General features: G+C 39.5%; 1 protein-coding gene across 1 annotated transcript in view; it reads right to left on the reverse strand.

The window, feature by feature from the left end:
* ANTXR1 (ANTXR cell adhesion molecule 1) overlaps window positions 1-17781 on the reverse strand; it is a 235364-nt gene that overhangs the window by 122692 nt on the left and 94891 nt on the right. The window contains exon 10 of the mRNA XM_037048197.1: window positions 15509-15607. Coding sequence (XP_036904092.1) covers window positions 15509-15607 — 99 coding nt within the window. The remainder of the gene's footprint in view (window positions 1-15508; window positions 15608-17781) is intronic.

Raw genomic sequence — 17781 nt, forward strand, 5'->3', positions numbered from 1 at the left:
GCAATTGGGAGAAAATTAGGGAGGGGCAGGAGTTTGAAACCAGAAGTTAAGGCAATTTTTAGATGCTGTGTAAATATAGGTTTCTTTGCCTTTTACCAAAGATATTCAGAATTTAGTGCATAGTCATGACAGGTTAATCTAAAGCATTTGTCTACAAGAGTCTGATAATCAAACTGAGCTTGATTTAAATAAGGGTTTGGGGGAGCAATGAATATCATTATGCCAAACTGACAAGCACCCTAAGTTTGAGAGCTAGGCATCCCTGAGAACGAGTACAGAAGGCTTAGAACAGGGCAGGGTAGACTTCAAAGTCAAGCAAATGCAGGTTCAAATCCCAGGTCTTTTTACTAGTGAGTGACTGGAGACAAGCTCTTCACCTGTAAACTGTCATCGGGACACCGTGGCACAGCGTTGTGTCGGGAGTAAGAGTGCTTGGAAGTGCAGACCTTGTTCCTTGGCACTTAATAAACATTCAGTCAATCTCATTCCACATTATTACATCATCATCCACACCTTTACAATAGTCTATGTGAATGTGTGCTTTAAATATTAAAATTTTCAAAATCTCTAACTACTTAATTACTTGTTCTATCAACTAACATCTTTTTAGGTGTTACAAATCCCTAGGAAAATAGTAAGCTTTAGTGAATGTGTGTATGTACATATATACACACCATACACACATACATCTATATCCACACAGTGTGTCTGTGTCTATATCATCTATATCTATGCGGATTTTGTCTAACACATGTACCCATGGTCTCATTATTTTCTATTATTTACAATTTGGGAAACTCAGTCTCTGAGGGGTTAGTTAATTGAGTCAGAGCTCAAATTCAAACTCAGCTTTTCTTGAAACAACTTGCCCAAGGTCAATCCAGGTAGTTTTTTTTAACAGATGTAATTTAAACTAGTTAGCATTTTGTATTGCCATCATGTCACAGCTTGTTTTATGACATAGCCTGAAGCACCCTAGAGCTGAGTCTATTTATACCTGACCACCGTGGAGGCAAATGTCCAAGAGTCTCTAAGGGCAAAGTGGGATAAGAGTAGGAGGCATGTCTCCCATGAGAGGGGACCAGGGTTGAAAAGTCCTGTGAGGAGTTTCTAGCCTTGATCTGCTGTAACGGACCCACTTTCCAGAACCATACAGTCAAATGTGCACATTCTCAGGTTTTGACCTTGGATCAATGTCATTCTTTTCAAACTAGTAAAGAAGTTCCCAAAATTCTTCAGGGTAGTTGGTAACTGTCTAATGCATTTGGGATAAAACCAGGACTAAAATTCATTAGCCAATTCAAACACCAATCACAGTGAATCCTTTTATAGGGCTGATTAAATAATTCAAATACTTTCCAAGTCTTGGCAATCTTTTCTTGACATAAATATTTATTTCTGACAAAAAGGAAAAGAAAAATAACCCTTAGTTTTATCTGGGGGAGCTTGTTAAAACCCTCCAAAAGCTGATGTAAGCTCCAGAATAGAGTTTACATTCCTACTGTGAACAAAATAGTGGAGGTTAGGGACTAAATGAGCTCACCCTGTTTTTTCTGCCCATCTCCCCTGGGTTGAGGGAGCATTTTCACGGCATCCCTGAGCCAAGGATAACTGTTCAGCACCAAATTATCAGCTGGTTTGGGAATGTGTCTCTGAATGAGAACAGACAGTCTAGGGTTAGACTGGATGTTTCTACCTTTTCACTGACTTCAAAAGTAGCCAGCTTTACAAAAAAGTTAAGCTTTGCAAATACTGTACAAAAACCTGAAATAAAATTCAGCAAGACTGCAGGTGGATGCAATTCAAAGCTTCTGAGTTGAGCTTTCTGGAGCCCCAGCCAGAAAAGAGGTGATTTCCCTCCTGGGGCTCTTGCAATGACAATTCACAAATGTGAGGGTTTTAGTGTAAAGCAAAAAGGGACCCACTGCTTAGAGTAGAAAGAAACTAACACTTATTGGGCATGTACTACGTGTCAGGCCCTTGGCTGGAAGGTTTTCATAGATGGTGAGATAATAAGGCTGTGGATGTTTTCATTAGAAGACATTAAACTCTATATCAGGGGACAAAGCAGAGATTTTGAAAGTGGAAAGAGTGACTTCTACTTGGAAAGGCTGCAGAGTGGTTCTGAGTTTAGAGCAATGAGAAACAAGGGCAAAACAAAATGGGAAGAGATGTCAATGCTCTGTAGGTGGGTGGGGCCAAGTCAGGAACAATGTTTAGAATGTAGCACATCCACTGTAATGTCTCCCCTCTCTAGCCCAGCAGAAGCCAGAAGGATGCCTGTGACATGGTAGAACCAAGCTGGCCACCATTCCTTTCCTTAGATAAGACCTACACCTATCCATCCCTTCCCTGGCCTGGAGTTGTTGCAGTTTCATCAGAAGCCCTTGCTGGTTAGTGACTCTGAGATTAACTGATGGGCGTGGCAAACAGGTTCCAGCTAAGTTCCCTGGCCTACTCCTAAGTATTTCATCAGTTCCTGTTTGTTACAGGTATCCGGGATATGTCTTTGGTTTCCCTTCTTGTTCTCTGAGGCAGGTTGGGGAAGGATGAAGAACAATGAGTACATTAAGAGTCTGGGTTCCACCATGGCTCTGCCACCCACTGGCTAGGTAGCTCTGTCCATAACCCAGAGTTCTCACCTGTACGGTGGGAACCATACCAACTTTATAGGTGGCTATAAATTTTAATGAGGTGATATGACCAAATGCTCAACACTTAATGAGCACTTGACATATGTCAACTGTTAATACTAAAGTGGTGTATTGCTGGGCTCTTTGTCTGAAACACCTGTGAAACACAATATGTGAATGTGTGTGCAAACAGAATACGTCTTGCAGCTTATCAACTGGGTTGTGTCAGGGCCATATAGTATAGGTGTGATAAGAAGAAAGTCATCTATCCCAAAAAGGACCTGTGGACATGTTTATAGTGCAGTGGTTCTCAAATGAGGGTGATTCTGTTCCTTGGGGGACAACTGACAGTGTCTGAGACAGTTTTGGTTGTCAAACTTGGGGAGGATGCTATTGGCATTTAGTGAACAGACACCAGGGACTGTGTTAAATATCCTTCAATGCACAGGCATCCCTCTCCCCCCCAACAAAGAGTTCCCTGGCCCAAAATGTCGAGTGTTGAGGTTAGAAAGCTTGGTATCATGTCTATTGTGGCTTTTTATAATATTTTTGACTGCTTATAGAGGATCCTATAGATATTAGGCTGGTTCACAGCTGTCATGATACTGGTAGAACTTTCAGGAAAGTTCAATAGTGTTATAGGATGATGGATAGGGAAGAGAGAGGGCATAATAGCTCGAGGGTCATTGGAAGACCCCTGGTTGGAGTAAGGAACAGAGTTTCCTGGTAAATTCCTCCACATGAATCTCAATGGTTTGCCTACATAGGTGGCATAGCACCTGAGCCACTCTGCTGGGTGGGGCTTTATAACTGAAACAGAGCACTCCAGAAGAGGGGCTCTGATTGCTGCTGAGGTTTTGAGATGCTATAGGTGGGAAGGCTATAGAGTCAGAACATCTTACCTATGAATAGCAGTATATAGGACTCAGCTGAGCACACTCTTAGAAGAAAATAAAGTAGGTTGTGTTGATCACTGTGTACATGAGGATCGAGATTACATCGTGGCCCCAGGAGAGAAAGGAAAAGGTGATGGACCATGCATCTATTTCCAGAGGAGCACAGAGACAAGATCCATAAGCCCTGCCAGGATTTGGATTATCTTTTCAGGGTTTACACATTCCCCAGTCCCACACAAGGTTGTGACCCCCGTGGTTCTGGGCACATTAGCTTTCAGGACTGGTCCTCAGTACAACTAGTTTGGCTTCTCATAGTTTCTGTTATTTTTATTAATTGTACAAGTAATACATGTTTAGTGTGAAAAGTCTGAGGAATACCAAGAAGTATACAAAAAGAACTGAGATCCTTAGTAATCCTAATTTCCAATGATAAACATTGTCAATGCTTTGGAGTACACTACTCATATTTTTCCATGCATATTATTATTTTTTACATATTGGAATCATATTACACAAAATGTCATGGTGTTTGGCCTTCACCTCCATCTGAAGTTAATAAGGGCGGTTCTAAGTATGACAAGGGAACTAAACAAAGGGAATGGGGCTCAGGGCGCTTGCAAAATGCTTTATCCTCTCAACAAATCTACACCAAGAAATTCTTGACTGTTGACATTTATAAAACTTACAAATTATCTTCTGAGCAAAACATCAACTTTTAACAATTTTTTAAGCTTGAGGTCAGAATAAGTGGCGTACTTAAGACAGCTGTAATTTACTAAGGATAAATATATTTTTTAAAGCTTTGTTTTTACTTGGTTGAAGACAATCAGGATTCATGCACAAGGTATTTGTCTCCTGACACACAAACTCTTGCAGCTGTGCACAATTAGGTTTGGAAGGATTTTACCTTTGGAATTGAGATTGAGGGGCAAGTCTATAAAAATGACTAAAACCTTCCACACAATCATGGCCGTGAACTAGGCAAACACTGACTGCTCTTAAAGAACACAAACCTACACAAGAACTAAGAAGAGAGATAGGATGGAGACCCCACGTACACACTCAAGTATCAGTGTGTCAGTGGATGTCATAAAGTTGCTGTCGTATGCACGTTAGGGGCCAGAGCTGAACTGCACAGAGAAGAAAATCACAGGTAGCATCCTTTTTCTTTTGTTCCTTCAGTAGCACCCAATGTTTCTTCTAAATGAATGTTGAGCAAATACTTAAAGAACGTCAGTTATAAGGGGGCATAGATTTTTAGCTGGGGTTCCCAAAAGGCTGGGGTTCCCAAAAGTCTGGCCCATCTCTGTGTTAATCACTTTCTCCACCACTAACCTACTGAAGTGATAAAGAAGCATTAATACAGCCCTGGCTGGTGTAGCTCAGTGGATTGAGCGCGGGCCTGCAAACCAGAGGATCACGGTTCCATTCCCAGTCAGAGCACATGCCTGGGTTGCAGGCCAGTTCCTTGCAGGCCAACTCCCAGCAGGGGACGCAAGAAAGGCAACCATACATTGATGTTTCTCTCCCTCTTCTTCCCCTCTAAAGATAAATAAATACATAAAATCTTTAAAAAAAAAGAAGCATTAATACACGAGAAAAGGAATGGCCTTGAAAGTCCAGCTATGTGGTGCAGAAGTAGAGGGGCATTCAGCTTTCCCTATCAGGGCAGCAGGGCTGGGGAAAAAGAAGTTTCCGGGAAGTCCACACAAGCAAAGCTCTTCCCAGCCATGCCTCAAACAAGCACATTGCTTGCCAGTGTCTACCTGCATGGGGCTTACCACTTTTGCTTGGAGGCAATTGCATGCTTGATAGAGCAGGAGGAACATCAAGGGTGACTCTACCAGGCGCTGCTGCAGCTAACTTTGGGTGATATAAACTCACCCCCTAAAAGAAGCTCTGTTGACCTCAAATGAAAAATCTTCACTACCTAATTACCCCTGATGACAATTCCCCTTTTATCCCTACTCCGTCCCAGATCATTGGAGCTTTTGTCTGACCAAACAAAACTCCAATAAATTTCCAATTATCTATAGTTTTGTCTGGGCCCCAAGGATGGGAACATGAACTAACACAGTCTCATCAGGAGTCACTTCAGAAATGACTGGGCAAAGCCAGAGCTCCCTCTGCAAGGAGAGGCAAAGGGGAGACACTCCCTCCCTTTCAGGAAGCTCCTGAAGTTGAAGAAAGAGGGGCCACTCAGAAGGGGAGCCCAACCTATGATCACACAGCCAGCTGCATTACTGACACGAAGTCAGTACGGGCTGGGACTCTTCCCTCCCTGGTTCAGGGCCTTTTTCTTGAATCTGGATTCAGGTCTCTACTCTAATGTGCTCTGTGACCTTGGGCAAGTAGCTAAATCTTTGTAAGCTGAGGTTCCTTCCTGCAAAACATGGGGGCCTGGTTGAGGACCAAAGCTCAGAGTGACATGGGTATTTAGGGTCAGGGGACCAAGGATCAATAGGTGTCTATGTTTTAAAAGCAGTATAGAGAAGAAGTCAAAAGCCTCGGGAGCAGAGACCACTAGGGTCCAAACGGCTTCTACCTCTGGCCATCTGGGTGACCTTGGGCACTTCATCTTTCTGATTTTCAATTCCCTTGTCAGCAAAACAGGGATACATGTAAATCCTCCTTCGATGGGCTGCTGTGAGGATGGAATGAGATAGGTGGGGGAGGCCACAGGGTAGGTGCTCCTCAATCAGTGGCTGCTCCCACTGGGATGAAGCTCCCCTGTGATTCTGTTGTGCGGTCCAAGTAAGAACCACAAGATGAGATGCTCCAAGTATCTCTCCATTCTGAGTTGGACAAAGTGACATTCCATCCATCACCTTTACATGACATTAGACTCCCAGGGATGCCTCCAAATTGCACTAAGCACCTTTGACCAATAGATGCTACACTCTACCCAGTGAGAAAGGAGACAATAGGCTTTTGTTGGGAGTTTTACATTCTCCTTCCCTCTGCCTCCCTCATCTGCCACCTTTGGTGCACTTCAATGATCTCCTTAGGGTGCCCACAGCAGTCTGGGCCCACGTGTTTTCTAAGATAAAGTATAGTTTCTGGATAATTGGGTAGGTTTTAAAAAACAAACACAAAGAGACTTCTCCATTCCAGTGAGGGCTGTCTCATCCCCCGGGAAGCTAAGGCCCTCTTTGGAACTCTTAGAACTGCCTTCATCATAACTAATGCTCAGTTTGAAAACTATCTTCAAAGGGGGCAAAGTTTCACCCTTTGAGAGGGAACACAAAGTAAACCAGAGCCCATGCCTTGTGAATGCAGTAGGAGATCAAGCTGGGAAATGAAATTTTGCATCAGAAAAGGAGTGTATCTGTAAATCCAGGAAACTGATATCTCACATGGTGTATAGATTGAATTTTAGTGAGTTTGTTAAAAACCAGTTTCTTTTGTTTATGGTCATACCTCATATGTCTCCACACAACACCAGGATAGTCCAGCGTGTTTTTCATTATTGCATTAGTAAAAGGTCCACTTTTTAAAATTTACTGTTCATTAAGAGGGATCATTTCTCAGCTCATACCCCAGTGGCTCCTTTTTAGTATTCTAATCTCTCCACAAATGGATTTCCAATTGAAAGTGGATCTTTACTTGGCACAATCTACTGAATACTGGAGGAGGAACAGTGCTGCCAGGATAAATAAAGTTTGTGCGAAGGTTTCCAAGAGATTTTCTTGGCCAGGAGTGATTTCAGCTTGGTTATTGGAGAATCAGTCATCTGTTAACCTAAGATATATGCTAGTAGTAAATAATTAACAACAATTTTAAAATTAAATTTTAAATAACTATTATAGGTTTTTTCTTATTACACAAGGGTATGCGATTTTAGAAATCTTAGAAAATACAGATAGAAGAAAGAAAGTAAAGAGTGGTCTCATTCAGAGGTAACTACATTTGACATTTTGATGGATGTCTCTTTTGTAACTTACTTTAACACACAAATCTACATCATTAACATTTACCCACGTCAGAAATTATTCTTCTTTTCCACACTATTTAATTATTTAGGGATAAAGCATTATTTATATAACTAATTACCTATTACTTGTTGTTACCCTTTACATGCTTTAATTTGTTCCTTTCTTCTTCCCTCCCTCCCTCCCTTTTTCCTCTCTTTTGCTCTCCTCTCCTTTTGCTATCATAAGCAATATTATGATGAAGATCTTATAGCTACGTCTTTGTAAACATACCCAATTATTTCCTTTTGATGAAGTTGCAATTAAAATTCTGAGTCAGAGATATATAAAAACCGAGTTGTACAAAAGCAAACTCATTTTAAGAATTGACTTCTAAAAGATTTAATGGTCTCTCATGAATGATGAATAAAAACACTTGTTCCCCTACATGTTTGCCTGTACTGGGCATCATATTTTGTTAAGTTTTGTTAGTTTGATAGATTATTTCAGTTTGCCTTTCCTTGGTTACAATAGCATTTTTCATATGCTTATTGGCCAGTATTTTTGTTATAAATTTCCTTTTCATATTTTTACCCATTGATGTCATCACTTTTCTTTTTTTTTACTGATTTTTAAGACCTGTCTATGTATGAAGGTTATTGGCCCTTTGTTTGTTACACGTCTTATAAATAATTTTAACAGTGTTTTATTCTCCTTTAGATTTCATGGAGAGGGTAATAGGAAAATTTAACAATATGTACTCAAACTATCAAATTTTTCCTTTATGGTATCTCCCTCTAGTATTATGTAAATATTTTTGTTTCCTTCTATAACTTTAATAGTTTCATATTCACACTTAAATTTTTCATCTGGAATTTGTTTAGATTTAAGGGGTGAGATTAAAAATAAACTAAATTGTTTTTCCAAGTGGTAAGCCAGTTTTCTCAACATCATTTTTTTAGTAATATGCTCTCCCCCATCCCTATTAGAAAGGTTACTTTACTATATGCTAAACTTTCAGGTATTTGGCTCTGTTTATGGCCTTTGCTTTTCCTGTTTTAACGTTCAGTTTGCCTTTTGTGGCACCGGCCATCCATTGTTTCAATTACTTTTTATACATCTTAAAATTGGCTAGGACTCTTTTATGCATCTTAAAATCAGCCAGGGCAAGTTTCCACACTTTTCTTGGCTATTCTCAAATGTTTATTCTTCCATATAAATTTTTGAATTATTCTGTTAAGTTAAAAAGTCCTATTGGATTGGATTGAAACTAAATATTAATTTGATGACAATTAATGTCTTTATAATAGTTTCTGCTCCATTGAATAATAGTGATAATAATAACAATAAATCAATACCAGCAGCCAACACTGACGGACGGTTACTGTGTGTCAGGTCCTGTCCTGTGCTCTACTTCCACATTAAACCTCACAACAATTCACAATGGGGGTGCTACTACTGTCATATTCATTTTACAGATAGAGAAACAGAGGCATGAGACTGTTCGATAACATGCCATGGTCACCCAGCTTTAAGACAGAGCTAGGGTTCTCTTCCTGGGTGGTTTGGTCCCAGGGCCTGTCCTTGTGTCTGGTATTCTCTGTAGGAGCTTGTCAGTTGTAGACACCTTTGCTGTAAACATTAATTGACCTGAAGCAATTTCACCATAAAAGGTAAAATAATGAAAAATTAAAAAGGAAAATCCTAAAATACATAATGAAAATGAAAAATAGCAAAATCAAAACCTTATTGTGAAAAATAAAAATACACTGTCTTCAAAGTCTTTTGTTCACAATATTACACTTTTTTTCCTTGCTTTATCTTCTTGTTTCACATAGCAGTTTTTCTTTTTTTACTGTAATTTTTTGCTTCATTAAAAGAGGTATGAGTTTCCAACTAAAGAATTGATTATTAATGCTCTCGAAGACTGTGGATTAGTGGCTGCCTCTTTTATATTTGCCATAACTTGGCAAACTTTTGATTTCGAGGGGTGGGAGAGATGACAGTGTTCATTGAAGGACTGGAAAACTATGTGGTGATCTTCTAGTATAATATGCAATTTGGCTTCACAGTAGTTGTTATTGTTCACTGTTTTAAAACCACTATGTCTAGTTGTCACTGGATAGAACATATGAGGGCTAAGGTTTATACATAATATAAAAAGAGAAGTAACTGCAAGAACTTCACCAATGAACAAATGAAATTGACAAGTAGCTTAAGCACATTAAGTCTGCCAGATGTACATCAAACTGTCATGCACCAAAGATGTTTCCAGTGAAAATGCTGCGTCAAAGGTCTTTATGACAAAGATGCTTATGGCTGAAATACCTGGACCCATATCAGGTATTGAACATCTGTCCCTTAAAGTCTAGTAAAATTTGGGTGAAAAAAATCTGGGTCTGCTCCTTTGACTAGGGGGTAAGATTTCCTCATATCTCTCCTCCAGTTCATGTATTTCATCTTCATCTGTGTCTAATCACACCGCTTAATTAATCTGTTAAGTTGTATTCCAGTGAATAAACTTTTTCAATTTTAGAATTTACATTAGGTTCTCTGCATTCTGCATGTATTGAATGTTCTTTTCTTTTGGTATGTTNCAGGTATTGAACATCTGTCCCTTAAAGTCTAGTAAAATTTGGGTGAAAAAAATCTGGGTCTGCTCCTTTGACTAGGGGGTAAGATTTCCTCATATCTCTCCTCCAGTTCATGTATTTCATCTTCATCTGTGTCTAATCACACTGCTTAATTAATCTGTTAAGTTGTATTCCAGTGAATAAACTTTTTCAATTTTAGAATTTACATTAGGTTCTCTGCAAATCTGCATGTATTGAATGTTCTTTTATTTTGGTATGTTTGATCTCTTTACACACTTTAAATGTTTTTATTATACATTATCTTTCAAACTGTTCTCTAGTCCTCTTTTCTTTTTGTTCTCCTGTTTCTTTCATCTATCTTCCTGTTGCTTGCCATTTGTTACTGACAGCTCATCTCAGAAGGGTCATTGACTGCAGGAATGCTATAGGTTGGGCTCCATGTTCACTGCCTCTGCCAGGGCCACAGGGATCAGGATAGTCATGGGCATGTTTTGTGTGGTATAATATCTTACCTTTATTCCCCTGCCTTGAGTCACAGAGCTGCCTTTCCAACCCCCACTTAATGTGTGCTACAGCCCTCTGGAGCCTAATTTCTGCAGGGGGCACTGGTCTTGCCCACTGCCTTGCACAGGCTGGTGTCTTATATTTGCCTCGGTATAGGATGACCACCTGCAGAACCCCAGGTCTGGCACCCACAAAGCTTAGCTTTCTGCTTCGCTTTTGCATTCTCTTTCTGCTTCCTGTACCTGGTGATTTACTCCTTAGTCCTTTGAATAAGGCCTCATGTTACAATTTTTATGAAGTATATTTTATTGATTATGCTATTACAGTTGTCCCATTGTTTTTCTCCCCTTTATTCCTCTCTGCCCTGCACCACCCGCACTGGCATTCCCCCTACCCCCTTAATTCATGTCCATGGGTCATACATATAAGTTCTTTGGCTTCTACATTTCCCATATTATTCTTAACCTCCCCCTGTCTATTTTGTACCTACCATTTATGCTTCTAATTCTCTGTACCTTTTTCCCCATTCTACTCCTTTCTCTCCCCACTGTATAACCTTCTATGTGATCTCCATTTTGTGATTCTGTTCTTGTTCTAGTTGTTTGCTAAGTTTGTTTTTTTTTTTTTAAGGTTCAGTTGTCAGCAATATAAGTTTGTTGTCATTTTACTGTTCATATTTTTTATCATCTTCCTTTTCTTAGATAAGTCCCTTTAACATTTCATATAATAAGGGCTGGGCAATAATGAACTCCTTTAACTTGACCTTATCTGGGAAGAACTTTATCTGCCCTTTCATTCTAAATAATAGCTTTGCTAACTAGATTAATCTTGAATGTAGGTCCTTGTCTTTCAATATTTTAAATATTTCTTTCCAGCTACTTCTTGCCTGCAAAATTTCTTTTGAGAAATCAGCTGAGAATCTTATGGGAACTCCTTTGTAGGTAACTGTCTCCTTTTCTCTTGCTGCTTTTAAGATTCTCTCCTTCTCTGAAATCTTGAGTAATTTAATTATGACATGCTTTGGTGGGTGCTTCCTTGGTCCAACTTCTTTGGGACTCTCTGAGCTTCCTGGACTTCCTGGAAGTCTATTTGCTTTGCCAGATTCGGGAAGTTCTCTTTCATTATGTTTTCAAGTAAATTTTCAATTTCTTGCTCTTCCTCTTCTTCTTCTGGCACCCCTATGATTCAGATGTTAGAACGTTTAAAGTTGTCCTGGAGGTTTTTAAGCCTTTTCTCATTTAAAAAAAAAATTCTTGTTTCTTCATTCTGTTCTGGTTGAATGTTTATTTCTTCTTTCTGCTCCAAATTATTGATTTGAACAAAAAGAAAAGAGGACTAGAGAACAATTTGAAAGATAATGTATAATAAAAACATTTAAAGTGTGTAAAGAGATCAAACATACCAAAAGAAAAGAACATTCAATACATGCAGAATGCAGAGAACCTAATGTAAATTCTAAAATTGAATTTACCATTTCCTTTCCGTCACTGTTGGTTTCCTGCAGGTTTTTCTTTATTTCACTCAGCATAGTCTTCAGTTTTTCCTCTATTTTGCAACCATACTCAACCATTTCTGTGAGCATCTTGGTTACCAGTGTTTTGAACTCTGCATCTGATGGGTTGGCTATCTCCTCATTGCTTAGTTCTTTTTTTGGAGCTTTGAGCTGTTCTTTCATTTGACCCATATTTCTTTGTCTCAGGGCACATGTTATGTTGTAAGGAGCAAGGCTTTAGATATTCTCCAGGGGGAGGCAACCCACATTGCTGCACTGTGGCACTGTATGTGGGGGAGGGGTGAGAGAGGGAACAGTGGTGCTTGCTTGGCTCTCAGCAAGCTTTCAGTCACTTCCCCTACCCACAAGCAAATTGGGCTCTTCTGGTACTGGTTCCCAGGTGGGTTGCCTTGTGTACATTCTAGGACCCTTTGGGTCTAACAAACTCTTCTGTGAGGCTAGGAGTTTCTCCTGCCATAGCAACCACCACAGGTTTTTACAGCCAGAGGTTTTGAGGCTTTCTTTTCCTGTGCTAGAACCCTGGGTTGTGTGGTATGTCTTGTTCCCCAGTTGTTCCTCTCAGTTTATCCTCATGCAAATGTGGGACTGCCAACCATCTCCTTGCCAACCTGGTCCTCCAGTTGCTGCCTTGCCATTGTCCTCTCTGCCCTGGCTGCCCTTCTCTGCCCTTCCTACTGGTCTGGATGAATGTTTCTTCTTTAACTCCTTGGTTTTCATATTTTCATAGAGTCCAATTTTCTGGCAGTTCTGGTTGCTTTTTGTTTTTAAACTAGTTGTCTTTCTTTGTTTGTGTGAGGAGGCAAAGTGTATCTACCTACACCTCCATCTTGGCTGGCCATATGTTACAATTTTTAAAACCATATTTTACCCAGAATTTCTAGACTTATTATATCAACCACAAGTTCAGAAATTGTTTTAGATTTCTAAGCTGTTGATTCATTGATTTTATTTTAAGAAAAGGCAAGTGGGGAGAATTATGTATTAACCTATGCTTTTTGTTGTCTTGTTATATTTATCACCTAAGAATATATTAAATAAATTTTAATTTTAGCATTAATACATTGGCATTTTATTTGTGTCTTAGTATAATAATGTGTAAAGATGTTCATAACCATTTCAAAAGGTATAGATATTTTTAATTATCCATTCAGAGACTCAGAAAATCATGTTAATACCTCCCACTATAAATATAAATTTTCAATTTTTTCTTTTATGTTTAACAGTTTTGCTTCATATAATCTGCCACTGTAGCATTTGTTGAAGACTCTGAGGCCTGTATCAAGTTTTCATGTTTGAACAGGTTGGAGAGCCACCACAGCCTTAGCTTCATTATTGGGCTTTTAATTAACATTTTCTGAAAATAATAACAAAACATAATGTAGCATTTAGGAAAAAACCTTGAAGGAGGAAATATACACTATAACAATGAAAATAGATAACATTTTTAAAACGGGATATAGGGATGGGAAAAGAGGATGGAAAAAGTGAAGTATAAATTGATTTTATTTTATAGTGATCACTCAACATAGTTATTATATTCATAAGGTTGATAGAAAAATGTAGATTTGAATATGTTGTATTTAAAAATTTATTTACCTTGGCATATCCTCCATAATTTCTTATTCGTATTATTTACTGAGTGAAAATAAATTGGCAAATTAATAAATAAAGGACAGATTCTATTTCCCCTCAAATTCCAATATTTCCCCTTAGTTATTTTTAATAAGCATAGATTTGAGTTCAGGAGTGTTGCTCACAGCCTAGAGCATGGCTGATCACTGCTTTCCTCTTCTCCAAACTGTCAGCACTGTGTTAGAATACCATTTGGTTTGTGCTTGAAGCCAAATACCTATCCTAACTTCCTTTATTTTTTTAAATATAAATGAAGTGGACAGTGTGCAGGTGTTTTCAAGTATACATTAGGACAGGAAGAAGGAGGAAGAAAGAAGATGAACTGGTTTTCCAAGAAATAAAATTTCATGGAGAAATTGGAAAACAGGCTTTCAAAATGTCACTGTACAAATCCATCATGAATTTGCATTTCATGTTAACCTAATGCAGCATCTCTGTAACCTTCCAAGCGATGGCAACACTACACCTCATTTCCATTGATCTTCAGAGAGGGGTTGGTCTGAATGCTGGCTCCCCTGGGAAGCTGAAAGGTGTTGATGTCTTTGAGTTTAACACTCAGGAGTTTCTGATCTTGGATTAGAGATTTTCATTAAGGAGAGAAGGCAGGCGAATTTAAGCAACATCACCAACAAAAGACAAAAGGAAGGACTCTGTAGGGGGCGCACATCCAACTTTCACACTGTGACTACTCATGAATCCTTCAAAATGTTTTCAAATAGCAAGTACTTTTTGGAGACATCTGAATATTTCCAAGTATTAAGAAAGCTTTTTGAAACGTTAAGAATGCTTCAAATGCTTGGAATTATTCCAAGGCCAGGAATTCCAGATGTTTGTAAGGAAGCCATTGCATATTTCTGTTTAAATATTCAAGTGAGTTTTAAGATGAGAAGGAGGAAAAAAAGACATGTCCTTCAATTCTTCCTTTTGAGAAACAGGCTAGCACCTACTCCACAAGGCTCTCAGGGGGGCAGGGCTAGTGTGAGGGGCTGGTCAGTCAAGGTGAGTGTCCTCCCGGTCCTCTGTTCTCTTTCTACCTTACAGGGCTGTTGTGGCAAAAAGGTGTGAAACATTGAAGAGGACACAGCAGTATAGAAAATGCAGTATATTATTGCTGTTTATCACTACAGATACTGAATCAATAATGATCTGTGTGATGGATGCCAGATGCAAAGAATAAGCAGGCTTCCTGGACATCTGTCCCCCCACAGTCAGTCTCCTCATGTCTCCCAGAGAGCTGCATGAATCACATGTCTTTAAATTAAGAACTTGCCTGCTACAAATGTCTTGGGAAAGTGCCAATGTTGTGATAATTCATTTTTCGCATGAAATGCGCTTAGTTTTACTTTCATATTCCTGTATTTCATGTCAGATATTCACCATGAATTTCTTGGCAACTCAAAGCAAGAATCATCCAGGCTGAAAAAAAATTCCAGCCTCTACACATGAAAGCCTTACAGTTTGGCTTTTGGTTTATTCAGAATTAATAAGTGTAGGCTGTTTATTTTCCCTTCTTGTGTTTGTGAGTCCCTAATACTTTGTCAAGGAATGTCAAGCTTTGCATCCCCTTCACCTATCATCACCAGCACTGCCACCTGAGGAGGGGGGTTAACTCTGTATACACACTGGACTGAAAAACCAGTACCCTGTTGCTTTTCTGATGAAGAACAGAAGTGGTAGGGGTTTGCCATGCCCTTGCTGGAGGCCCTTCCAGCAAGGAAGACACTTCTTTGTGTGGTATCTTGTGTGTGGCCTTGTTGGAAGATAAGGCTGGGCCTTCCCTTCCCTGAGCAGGCTGAAGAGGCCCACAAACTCTGCACAGACTTACTGAGCGTGACAGACTCGTTGATCTTGAAGCTGCAGAGGACCCTGTCCACGTTGCGAGCATGTCGAAAGCCATTCCCTCTCACGACTACTTGAAATGATTCTGAAATGAAAAGTAACAACAAGATACATTATTTGACTGCAGTTCATTAACCCTGGGTTTTCCATCTTCCCTGATTTAGGGTGTTTGTTAACTATTTCACCAGGCTTAAAATATTTGAAAATCAGGCCCTGGCTGGCGTAGCTCAGTGGATTGAGCGCTGGCCTGTGAACCAGAGGATCGCAGTTCGATTCCCAGTCAGGGCACATGCCTGGGTTGCAGGCCGGTTCCCTGCAGGCCAACTCCCAGCAGGGGACGCACGAAAGGCAACCATACATTGATGTTTCTCTCCCTCTCTCATCCCCTCTAAAGATAAATAAATAAATAAAATAAAATCTTTAAAATATTTGAAAATTAGTTCAGGTTGGAACCCAAAAGTGACCACATGGGTGTCTTTTATCACTTACTTACTAGGTGTCTACAAGGATGACTTCTTACTTTGAATTCCTACCTTTTTGCCTTTGTTCCTTCTACCTGCAATGCCTTCCTCCGCTTCTCTGTCATTCAAATCTATCAAGTCCCTGTAATTTTAAAAACTGTGATGTCTGCAGCAGAGGACCACAGGAGAGGGAGAGGTTCTCCATTTCTCCAATCAACTCAAATACCCTCATGTCTCTTGTACACACTGGATGTCCCTAAAGGATTTCTTTAGAGCTCAAGGTGCCTAACATTTTTTGAAAACCACAGCCTCATGGCATTGGCATTGAACATTATAGCAGGTGATTATGCACTGTCCAATGCTGTTCTTTTGTCTTTTCTTCCACCACTAGAAAAACATTTCTCTAGGTAGAAAATTGTTTGATGTTGCTTTGGCCCTCCTGTCTCTGCTGGGCACACAGTACTAGCACCTTGTGTTATACAGCAGTGATTGCAGTTAGTGATTGTATATCAGTCTTGCTTATTGATAAGCGGTTGTCTAGCATTACCGGTCTGAACTGACGTTGGCCCCTTGCTGTAGTTAGTACTCACTTCTCTCTGAATAGAGCAGGGAATACACATCACAGGTCTCTAGCCCTGCATATTAATTACACATTGGCATAGTGCACATGGAATTACTTCATGGTAATAAAATCCTTATGACATAAAAATAATGATTCTTTTACAATAGTCTTAGCAAGGAAAAAAAACTGGCCCATGTTGATTAGTTACTTAAATGTTTAGGAATATTTGCTTCAGTTTGAGAGTAGCTAATAGTCAATGTTCCACTTTATTGTTGTTATTTTTATGTGTATAAAATTGGGGCCTGGGATAATACTGCATGACATATTAAAAAAGAAATCGACTAAAAGTCACAGGAAAAAATGTGATACTTGTGAAAGTAGATCTTAAACTGGAAATTGCTGTCCAAGTAGAGATTTTTGTTGGAGGGAGAATGGAATTAGAAGACTAGCTTATGGGACTCTTCCAAACTTTAAAAAAGTGTCATGAGTGTATGTCACCTTAATTCCCAGGAAACTCACTTAGAGATCATGTTTGCCAAGAGAATAGTAACGATGTTAGCTGCTCCCTCATTATGTGCCAGGCCCTGTGCTCAGCATTGTATGTGTCTGATGTCATTTGAACCTCCTCGCAGCCCAGGGAGGTACAAATGAGAACACTGAGGTTGGTGAGGTTATGTAATCTGTCCACAGCTAGTTGCTGTCAGAATCAGACTGTAATCCGGGCCTGTTGGGCATCAAACTCCAGGCTCTCGGAACTCTGCCACTATGCTGTTTACTGTTATGCTAAAATAGATCCCCCTTGTCTTGTGACATATGACTAATTTAGAGACTGATGCTGTGATTTTTTTAAGCCTGCTTTATTTTTATTTAGGCGGGCTTGCCCATTTTGTAGAAAAGTGGAGCTGGCCTGAATGGAAAGCAAGAAACCACCAAAGTAAAAGAACCCAGAGGCACTGCATGTGCCACAAAAAGTACGAATTCAAACAGAATGCTTTTTACAAGTATAATGAACCATAACAATAAGGAACTTGAGAGTCTGACATTTTAAGTGACTCTCCCAAGGTCATAGAATTAGTAAGCAGCAAAAACTGGGACTTGTATCCAAGTGTTCACTGCCTTAGTATTAAACTATATTAATTAAGGTCATGGGCACATGGTTTCAGGACCACATGTCCTATGAATATTAAGTTTTTATATGGGCATCTTAGTGCATATACACAATTGCTAAGTTTTCAA

The sequence above is a fragment of the Sturnira hondurensis genome, unplaced genomic scaffold, assembly GCF_014824575.4.
Source record: "Sturnira hondurensis isolate 20B ecotype Veracruz unplaced genomic scaffold, ASM1482457v3 Scaffold0006413, whole genome shotgun sequence".
NCBI lineage: Eukaryota > Metazoa > Chordata > Mammalia > Chiroptera > Phyllostomidae > Sturnira > Sturnira hondurensis.